At 44.5% G+C, this 10,925-nt stretch overlaps 1 protein-coding gene across 1 annotated transcript; it reads right to left on the minus strand.

Moving 5' to 3' along the window:
* Window positions 1-5,222: 5,222 nt before the first annotated feature.
* Window positions 5,223-10,417, minus strand: LOC102446190 (olfactory receptor 5F1-like). Its single transcript, XM_006116939.4, has 2 exons — window positions 9,509-10,417; window positions 5,223-5,255 (listed from the first exon to the last, which is right to left on the minus strand). The coding sequence occupies exons 1-2, from the start codon at window positions 10,415-10,417 to the stop codon at window positions 5,223-5,225; spliced, it is 942 nt and encodes a 313-aa protein (XP_006117001.3).
* Between the last annotated feature and the right edge of the window lie 508 nt (window positions 10,418-10,925).

Consider the following 10,925-nt stretch of genomic DNA (forward strand, 5'->3'; position numbering starts at 1 on the left):
AAACTTAAAAAACAACAAATGGTTTGGTAGTCTAGAAAGTGCTACCAGACCATTTGTTGTTTTTTAAGTTTATCCTGTACACACTAACTCGGTTACCCCCCGAAATTACTGTGAATGTGTGTTATCTAATGACATGACTAGTGGAGAAACAAAAGCACGTAGCTTTGGTAGAATAACATAGCCTGAGAAGGGGGGATTAGCCACTGTTTCAGAAGAAGGTAGGCTAAGGAAGGTTAAAGAGAAGATTAAAGAGAGGTGTTTTGGTTAAGATATTAGGAAAAAGGTCTGCGACTGAGCAGTGGGACCGCACTGCGTAGGGTAGAAAGAAATCTGCACATCTTAAGAGCTGAAGGAAAGAAAATTGACTCTTTAGTGACACTAAAAGAATTTTCCTGATTCCAGCTATCTATGACTCTGAACACCAAAAAATATAAGTGACTTACCAGGAAGCTGCCAGACACTTCTCAGGTATCAAAGTTCATTGGCTTCCTCATTAGCCTGTAATCGGAATTGCAGGATCATCAAGGAGATTCATGTTCAGGTATGAGTGACATGCCTTTGCTTGTCTGAATGTCTGACAATTGTCTTTCTGCCTGGAAAGACCCTGACTAGATCCTGACTGGGAGGAGATGCCTGGGTTGCTTGGCGGGTGAGCCTTTATATAGAATTTTTCACTCTTCTTTGAGAGGTCCTCATGGGAGTTCAAAATCCATGAGCTCATTTTCCTGACTTTTCTCAGAGGAATTCTATACAGATGAGTCTGAAGGTTCATAAAACTGGAAAATTAATTCAAATGATTGCATGTGCTCATTTAAATATTTGATGCCCACACCTTGCCTGGTTTTCGTATTTTACTGAAATGTTACTTTTATTTTCTGTTTCTACTGCAACACCATTCCCTCTGCTGGAACAACAGAGACGCCATGAAAATCAGAAAAAACGAGTGCATATTTTTGCTGGATCACTAGGCCCAGTTTTTTTAGGCCCTAGTGAAACTGAAACACGGGTACAAATGAGAGGTACACATACGCGTTTCTGATTTTAAAACTATGATGAGAACCCAATAGTTTCACTCCTATGAGACCCTGCCATAACAATGAAGGAGGTGGGGCAAAAGGCCCCAGACACAAGTATGGGGCTGCAAAGGGTGAGCACAGATACAGTGGAGAGGGGGAAGAACAGACTGACCCAGCTAATGTTCCCCACAGATGCTCTAGGAAAGACAAGCTCTGAAGTTCCAGGTTCATGCAGGGGAAGCCTCTGTCTCTCTCTGGGGAAAGGGGTATGTCAGACTGCCCTGGGGTCAAAGACACCGTCCCCAGCTTCTACTCCCCCCACAGCCATGGCCTCTTCCAACTCGCCTGCTGTATACAAGCTGCTCAGGGCTCTCTGCACTGACAAAGCCCCACCATCTCTGCTCTGAGGCCTTGTCACTTGAATGCGCTGCTCAGACGCTGAGAGAGACTCATGGGCTCTTAGAATTTAAAGCCAGATCACTTAGTCTGACATCACAGGCCACGGAGCCTCCCCCACCGAACCCCTATAGACCCACAACCTCTGGTTGAGTTACTGGAGTCCTCAGATCATGATTTCAAGACTTCAAGTTCCAGAGAATCCACCATTTACTGTGGTTCAGATCAGCAAATGATCTATGCCCCATGGCTTCCAAGGAAGGCCGTAGGACAAAGAAAGAGCCTGAGCTATCGGCCTAGTGTAAGGCCTGAGGCCTGAACCAAAGTGAGCAGGAGTTATACTATGAGTAACAAGCCCTGTCAAAAGCAGATATTTGCCTGCAAGTCAGTGTCTGGGACATGAACTTGGCACTAGTATTGCTAGCCCTGCAAACCCACACGGAACATGTAAATACATCCCACCAGGACAGTACAAGAACACTCTGACCTAGCACATGACAAAATGGTTTGACAAAGGTGATAAATGTCTGAATTGATGATGTTTGTCTGGAGTATCAGGAGGAAAGTACAAGGGGAGGTAACAAGAAAGTAATGAAATGCAGAAGATGATACATATAGGCTGTGTCTAGACTGGCCAGTTTTTCCAAAAAATCAGCAGCTTTTCCGGAAAAACTTGCCAGCTGTCTACACTGGCCGCTTGAATTTCCGCAAAAGCACTGGCTTCCTACTGTAAGAAATCAGTGCTTCTTGCGGAAATACTATTCTGCTCCCGTTCAGGCAAAAGTCCCTTTTGCGCAAAGCTTTTGCACAAAAGGACCAGTGTAGACAGCTCAGATTTGTTTTCCGCAAAAAAGCCCCAATTTCGAAAATGGCAATGTCAGAAAAGTGCTTTTGCGGAAAAGTGTCTGTGCCAATCTAGACACTCTGTTCCGAAAATGCTTTTAATGGAAAACTTTTCCATTAAAAGCATTTGCAGAAAATCATGCCGATCTAGACGCAGCCATGATGTGTTTCACAGATAGTCTAAGTGTAAGCCTATTGCAATATCTCATCTTAATTCTTTGTCCCGCCTAGGGGGCAGTGCAAAATCCTGCCACTGATTGAGCCGAGACCATTGTCAGGATGCATGCATGTGTGGTGGTTCAGTAGCGTCTGCTTACAGCTATAACTGTACCCCAAACCTTCACTGACGTGGTCTCTGACTGAGAAGGAGAAAGACACTCCCCACATTCCTCTCACACACCAGAGCCTAGGGGGCCTAGGCTAGTAGATTTTGTGTGCTCCTGTCTTTCAGTAGATACAGGCTCCCCAATGCTAGGAGGGGAGCTCTGAGCCTTGAGGGCTGGATCTAGGCAAGTCAGAGGCCGCATCTGGCTCCTAGGCCTGAGGGTTCCTCACCTCTGATGTAGAACATCCCTGACTGGTGCTTGTCTAACCTGCTTTTAAACATCTCCAGTGGTTGAGATTCTACAGCCTACCTAAGCAATTTATTCCAGTGCTTCATTGCCGTGACAGGTAGGAAGTTTTTCCTAATATCCAACCTAAACCTCCTGTGCTACAATTTAAGCCCATTGCTTCTTGCCCTATCATCAGAGGCCAAGCAGAACCATTTTTCTCCCTCTTCTTTGCAACACCCATTTAGATACTTGAAAACTGCTCTCACGTCCCCTCTCAATCTTCTCTTTTCTAAACTAAACAAACCCAATTCTTTCTGTCTTTCCTCATAACTCATGTTTTCTAGACCTTTAATCATTCTTGTTGCTCTTCTCTGGATGTTCTCTAATGTGTCCATACCTTTCCTGAAATGTGGCACCCAGAACCGGACACAATACTCCAGTTGAGACCTTTCAGAACAAAGTAGAGCGGAAGAATGACTTCTCGTGTCTTGCTCACAACACTCCTGTTAATGCTTCCCAGAATTATATTTGCTTTTTTTTGCAAAAGTGTGACACTGTTGACTCATATTTAGCTTGTGGTCCACTATGACCCCTAAATCCCTTTCTGGAGTACTCTTTCCTAGACAGTCACTTCCCATTTTGTATGCATGACATTGATTGTTCTTTCCTCAGTGGAGCACTTTGCATTTTCCTTATTGAATTTCACTCTATTTACCTCAGACCATTTCTCTAGTTTGTCCAGATCATTTTGCTTTGTGACCTTATCCTCCAAAGCACGCGCAACCCTTCCGAGTGTGGTATCATCTGCAAACTTTATAAGTGTATTCTCCATGCCATCATCTAAATCATTGATGAAAATATTGCACAAAACCAGTCCCAAAACTAATCCCCATGGAAACCCTTTTGTTATGCCCTTCCACCATGACTGTGAACTATTAATAACTACTCTCTAAGAATGGTCATCCAACCAGTTATTCACCCACCTAATAGTTGCAGCATCTAGGTTGTATTTCCCTAGTTTATTTGTATAAGAAGGTCATGCTAGACTATATCAAATGCTTTACTAACATCTAGGTATACCACATCTACCACTACCCCCTTATCTACAAGTTGCCAGGATCACCTCTAAATCCCTTTCTAAATATTGGCATCACATTAGCTATCTTCCAGTCATTAGGTACAGAAAATGATTTAAAGGACAGGCTACAAACCACAGTTAATAGTTCTGCAATTTCGCAGTTCAGTTCTTTCAGAACACTTGGGTGAATGCCATCTGGTCCCAATGTCTTGCTACTGTTAAGTTCATCAATTTGTTCCAAAACCTCCTCTAATTGCACCTCAATCTGGGACAATTCCTCAGATTTGTCACCTAAAAAGAATGGCTCGGGTTTGGGAATCTCACTAACATCCTCAGCCATGAAGACCATCGCAAAGAATTCATTTAGTTTCTCTGCAATGACCTTATCGTCTTTTGAGTGCTCCTTAAACATCTTGATTGTCCAGGGGCCCCACTAGATGTTTAGTAGGCTTCCTGCTTCTGATGTACTTAAAAAACATTTTGCCACTACCTTTTGAGTTTTTGGCTAGTTGTTCTTCAAACTCCGTTTTGGCTTTTTGTATTATATTTTTACACTTAATTTGACAGAGTTTATGCTTCTTTCTATTTTCTTCTCTCGGATTTAACTTCCACTTTTTAAATGATGCCTTTTTATCTCTCACTGCTTTTTTTACCTGGTTAAGCCACGGTGGCACTTTTTTGGTTCTCTGTGTTTTTAAATTTCGGGGATACATTTAAGTTGGGCCTCTATTATGGTGTCTTTGAAAAGTTTCCATGCAGCTTGCGGGGATTTTACTTTTGGCACTGTACCTTTTCATTTCTGTTCAACTAAACTCCTCATTTTTGTGTAGTTCCCCATTCTGAAATTAAATGCCACAGTGTTGGGCTGCTAAGGTTTTTCCCAGGGATGTTCAATTTTATTACATTATGGTCACTATTTCCAAGTGGCCCAGTTTTATATTTACCTCTTGGACCAGATCCTGCACTCCATTTAGGACTAAATCAAGAATTCCCTCACCTCTTATGGGTTACAGAACCAGCTACTCCAAGAAGCAGTCATTTAAGGTGTCAAGAAACTTTATCTCTGCTTCCTATCCTAAGGTGACATGTACCCAGTCAATATGGGGATAGTTGAAATTCCGCACTGTTATTGAGTATTTTTATTTTTATAGTATCTCTGATCTCCCTTAGCATTTTGCAGTCACTATCACTATCCTGGTCAGATGGTCAGTAATATATTCCTACTGCTGTGTTCTTATTATTAGAGCATGGAATTACTACCCAGAGAGATTCTATGGAACAGTTTGGTTCATTTAAAATTTTTACTTCCTTTGATTCTACATTTCCTTTCCTGTATCAAGAAAACCAGAGAAGAGTGGAAGATGTCATCTAATAAAAAAAAGAGACCTTACCTGATCCCTTTTAACAATCAAATGTTGTCATTTGCATCTCTCCCCCTTAGATCTGTCCAAGGGCATGACTGGATTTTTGTTTACTCCTTTTGACTAATGTTAGCTGGTTTCAAATTCATATTTTGAATCTTTCTTAATCTCCCATCTCCGGTCAAATATTCAAGTGCAGCTAAGTGCCTCAGGAGCCTAAATTTCATTTTCAAAAAATGACTTAAGATGTTGGCAGGTAAATCTCATTGGAGTTCAATGGGACTAGGCTTCCTTAGGGCCAAATTTCTAAAGGCGTTTAGGCCCTTAAGATGCAGATACTTGCACAGCCGAATTTTTGAAAGCACCTTGACACTTAATCAATGGGGATAAGGTGCCTACAGCACCTTTGAAAATCCCATTCTGCACATTACTGCAGCTTTAGGTGCCTAAATGCATTTAAAAATACCCCTAAGTAGCCACATCAGTTGAAAATGGAACTAAGGTTTGTCATTTGAATTTTTTACCCACTTTATTTAGTCTTCATTTATAAACGTGCTGTAAAGAGTAAAGAGATCATCAATAAATTGTATTATTGAGTAGTTGATAGTTATACATTGTGGCTACGTCTACACTGGCATGATTTTCCGGAAATGCTTTTAACGGAAAAGTTTCTGTTAAAAGCATTTTAGGAAAAGAGCATCTAGATTGGCATGGACGCTTTTCCGCAAAAGCACTTTTTGCGGAAAAGCGTCCGTGACAATCTAGATGCACTTTGCGCAAAAAAGCCCCAATCGCCATTTTAGCCATCGGGGCTTTTTTGTGCAAAACAGTACTATGCAAGAGAAACAGCAATTTCATGAAATTATGCAAAGGAATCTAGCCACCCCAAGTGCCTAGGGATCAAAACCACCCTGAAATATTGAACTACTTACCCTGGGTTTGTCACTGACTGTTGGCAAATTGATATTTTTGTTTCTTGCTGGGTGGCTTGTGCTCCAAAGTGTGGAACTGAGAGACCTCATGGGAATCCATCATCCCAAACTCATTATCCCCATTGTACTCAGGAGGATTTATTAATATCTTTAAAAAATTAAATCAAGGCCACATAATCAAGTCCTCAAGCAATGCCAGTTAAGTTTGCACAGTCTCAGTTCTGCCCCATAGAATCATAGAACACTAGAACTAGAAGGGACCTCGAGAGGTCATCAAGTCCAGCCTCCTGCCCTCGTGGCAGGACCAAGCACCATCTAGATTATCCCTGAGAGGTGTCTGTGTATCGGTTCTATTGTGTACAACATATTGCCAGGCACCTCCCCATTCTGTTAGGTGTTGTACAAATAAATAGTAAGAAACAGCCCAGCTTACAGTCTAAATAAGTCAGACAGAGGGGTAGGGAGAGAGGCTGACTGACCTATCCAATATCACCCCATAGGTGAATGGCAGAGCTTTGAACAGAGCCTTTGTTCCTAGTGCCTTATATTTTACACTTGTACTTGTTAAAGTGTCTAGATATTAACATCTTCACAGTCAACAATTTCCGACTTCTGCTAATGGGCCAAGCAAATCAAGGCCTTCCCCTCAACCTGGTAGCCTGTCTCCATTTGTCTGTCTGCGTGCAATGCAACAGCTATTGGAAAAAACCCACGTCCAACTCCAAAACATCGAGGTGTCAATAGATAGAACCCTCTTGGGTGAAAAGGAGAAAACCCAAAGACTGAGTGAGTGGTGGCAGCGGGGAGCACGTAGAATTGCTTTTGTCTGCTGCGTAGACTCATTAGCTGCAGGGAAGTTTGTAATTGCTTGGAGATCAAATAATTTGTCGAGGGCAGCCCATGACACCTTCCCTTCTCACAATATGGCTCCTTCTTAATGCTGCTGTTACTCACCATAAAGGCTTAAAATGTCAATGTTTATCTGCTAAACTGAAAGAAAAGAAATAACACTGGTGGTTGGGGAGGAACTGGGGAGGAGAGCATAGAGAACCCTTGATCTGAGGTGGGACGACGGGAACCTTGCATGGGGGGAACAGAGCCCATGGTGTGTGAGAGATGGTGGAATGGGGTGTCACAGATCCCCAGGTTTCAGAGTTCCTGAGTAGTCCTGGGACCGATCTTTGGAGCCTTCGAGACCTCTGGTTTACACCATGAGCCCTCTCAGTGGGTCCTCCTGAACTGGATACCTGAGGAGGATTTATACAGCCAGTGCGCCCCGGACAGCAGTGACTCAGCCAGCATTGTAAGCCAGAAGGGTTTATGAGATGATCAGAACACAGCATAGAAAACCAGCAGTCAAGACACAAAACAGGACAGTTACAGCCAAGTCCCTGAGCACAGGAAGCCCCAAACCATCTCTGAGTCTCGACTTCCAGCAGCACATACGTAAGCACCACCCTGCGGCTTTCTCCCCCATCCCTTGTTCCTCTTCCCCGGCACAGAGTCTCCTCTAGGGTCACTCTTTCTTCCCCAGTTGGTCAAACTGGCTGGTTTCCTGCAGCGAGCCAGGTTCCTCAGTTGCTAGGTGATCAGCTGTCAGGCCATTGTCCTGGGGCTCCAGACAAACACGATTTGTGTAAAGAATAACAGCATTTGCCCACCACTTAAATCCCATTTACAGAGACACACGCATCATTCAACAAAATATTATATAAAATTCACAGAGGGGCACCAGGAACCATTGGTATATGGGGGAAAGTGGGAAACCATAGACCCCTGGTGTGGCAAGAGAAGAGGGGAGTCTGATATGGAGGGGGAGAGATGGGGGTGCACAAAAGAACACACCAGCTTCCCCCCCCAAATGAGCAGAGCTGTGTCCTATTTTGGACGGCACGTTGAAAGCATCTCCCCCACTTCTGCGTGAGCACCTTGCACAAAGACACGCTATTATGGGAAATGGGAAGAATTTAAGATTGAGGTGGGGAATCTATGGCCTGGATCTGCCTCCCCCCCACCAAGTCTTGGGGCTCCCATGCCTGCATCAGGGAGCCGGTCTTCTGCCCCCCTCTTCCCCCTACAGGCTGGAGCTCCAGCACTGGCTCCCTGCTTCAGGAGAGATCTGGAGCCTGGGGAGCTGGAGTCAGGCAAACTGGGACTGGATCTGACCCATGGACTCTGTCTCGGAGGGGGAGGAAGTGGCTCCGCCTATCCCCCACTTTGCTCCGGCATCCTACCTCCCACCCAGGCCCTCCTACCCTGCTCCTCACCCTCTCCCACCCAGACCTGCACCCTCTCCAACCCAGACTCCCTACCCTGCTCCTGCACCCGCTCCCACCCAGACCCATCAGCCCCCGACCACATCTGTACTCTCCCTCCCACTCAGACACCACATTCCAAGCCCACTTCCCAGCAGGCCTTCCCACACTCTGAACCCCTCATTTTTGGTCCCACCCCAGAGTCTAAGGGGGCCCACAAAATCTACTAGCCTGCCCCCCTCCAGGCTCTGGTATGCAAGGGGAATGTAGTGAGTGTCTCTTCTTCTCACTCAGGGGCCACATCATTTTTTTTATTTTTTACTCCTCACTTTTGTGTGACCTCCAGCTGATTTTTCTGTGGGTCAGTGGCCCTGGGCCCAAAAAAAGTTCCCCACCCCTGACGAACATAAGAGCGGCCAGACTGGGTCAGACCAAAGGTCCATCTAGCCCAGTGTCCTGTCTGCCGACACTGGCCAATGCCAGATGTTCCAGAGGGAGTGAATAGAACAGGGAACCATCAAGTGATCCTTCCCCTGTCACCCATCTCCAGCATCTAATAAACAGAGGCTAGACACATCTTTCCTACCCATCCTGGCTAATAGCCATTGATGGACCTAACCTCCATGGATTTCTTTAGACCAAAACATTTTCTCCAATCAACCATACAGGTTTGTGTTGACCAAAATATTTGGCAAATTCGTGTTTGATTTGCTGAATTGTTTTATTGGGGGGGAAAAGCGGCAAATGCTTTGCTCTCACATTTTTATAGGAGATATTTTCATTGTTAAATCAAAATGCTATTTCCTGCAATATTGTTTTTGAATAAAAAAATCTTTAAAAAAAACCACCTTCAAAATCTGAAAAGAAAGGTTTTGTGTCCTGTGGAGCAAAACATTCTGAAACAGGTTTAAAAATTACGTTCTTGATTTGCTGAAAAATTAATAAATGATCTCAGGTGCTATTTCATTGGTTAAAGAGATACCTCCTGCTCTTAGCCAAGGCTGTGGAATTAGCTATTTGAATCTAACACCAAACTAACAGAATAAAGGAGAAAAGGTTTTTCTGCTCATCACTCGTCTGAGAGCAGCTTTCACTTCCTTGTTCCTCAAGCTATAGATCAAAGGATTCAGCATGGGGATGACGAGAGTGTAAAACGCAGAAATCACTTGGCTCTGAGTGGGTGTGAAGTTGGAACGGGGCTGTAAATTGATAAATAGGCCAGTCACGTAGAAGATGCTGACAGCGGTCAGGTGGGAGGTGCAGGTGGAGAAGGCTTTGTATCTGCCCTGGCTGGAGGGGATCCTCAGGATGGCAGAGAGGATGTACGTGTAGGAAGCGAGAATGATCAGGATGGAACTCAGTGCTTTTCCTCCGGCGGTAATGAAAATGAGCATTTCATTGAGGAGGGTGTCAGAGCAGGAGAGCTTGAAGAGCGAGGGGATATCACAGAAAAAGTGATTGATGACGTTGGAGTGGCAGAAAGATAAACGACTTATGAAGGTGATGTGCATCGTGGAGTTCAGTAAGCACAGGGTATATGCCCCGGCAGCCATCCTGAGACAAAGTCCTCGGGACATGACAGTTGTGTAGAGCAAGGGATTGCAAATGGCCACATAACGGTCATAGGCCATTATTGCCAAGAGTAGGCATTCAGCAGAAACCACAGCTATAAAGACATAAAACTGCACTAGGCATCCAGCAAAGGAAATGGCTTTGCTCTCCACAAGGAAGGTCTCCATAGCTTTGGGAGCGATCATAGAGGAGCAGCAGAAATCCACAAAAGCCAAGTTGCTGAGGAAAAAGTACATGGGGGTGTGGAGCTGCGGGTCAAGGCTGATTAACGTGATCATCCCGAGATTCCCCAACACGGTGACACTGTAGATCGCGAGGAAGAGTGTAAAGATGGGAACCAGCAGCGCTGGCGAGTCAGCGAATGCCAGGAGGATGAATTCTGACACTGCCGTGTGGTTGTCGCCAGCCATTCTATTCAGCGCTGGGGCAGAAAAAAAAGTCTGATCTTCGCAATGGATTCTGTAGCGTTTACAAGAGAGACCCTGTCCCACCGCCTGGAAGTCCTTACGCAGTGGCAGGAGTCAGCAAAAGCATCATCGTCATTTGCAAAGCAGATAACTGGTTCCTCTCAAGAAGTGTCACAGCCAGTTGGCAAGCAGGTCTGTATAAGCCTGCCCCTCCAATCTACAGAAACAGCACAGAGAAAACAAAGATCTTAAACATTAAACTGGGAGCCTTCTGGCTTGCAATAGTATTTACCTTTCACGAAGCTCTGGGATCTACCATTTCCAAACATTACTGAAATTCTTTATGTGGTGCGTTTCTGACAGCAGAGTTTAAAACTGATGGTGGCTGAAGACAGACTTGTCAAAAAATTAGTGGAACGAAGATAAGGGATCAAGATAAGAAAAAAAGATAGGAACAATGCCCAAGAACCTAATGTGCAACAGCAAGGAAGATTAAATAACTGGTTAAGGG

The sequence above is a fragment of the Pelodiscus sinensis genome, chromosome 5 (genome assembly GCF_052426305.1).
Source record: "Pelodiscus sinensis isolate ZL-2025 chromosome 5, ASM5242630v1, whole genome shotgun sequence".
Lineage (NCBI taxonomy): Eukaryota > Metazoa > Chordata > Testudines > Trionychidae > Pelodiscus > Pelodiscus sinensis.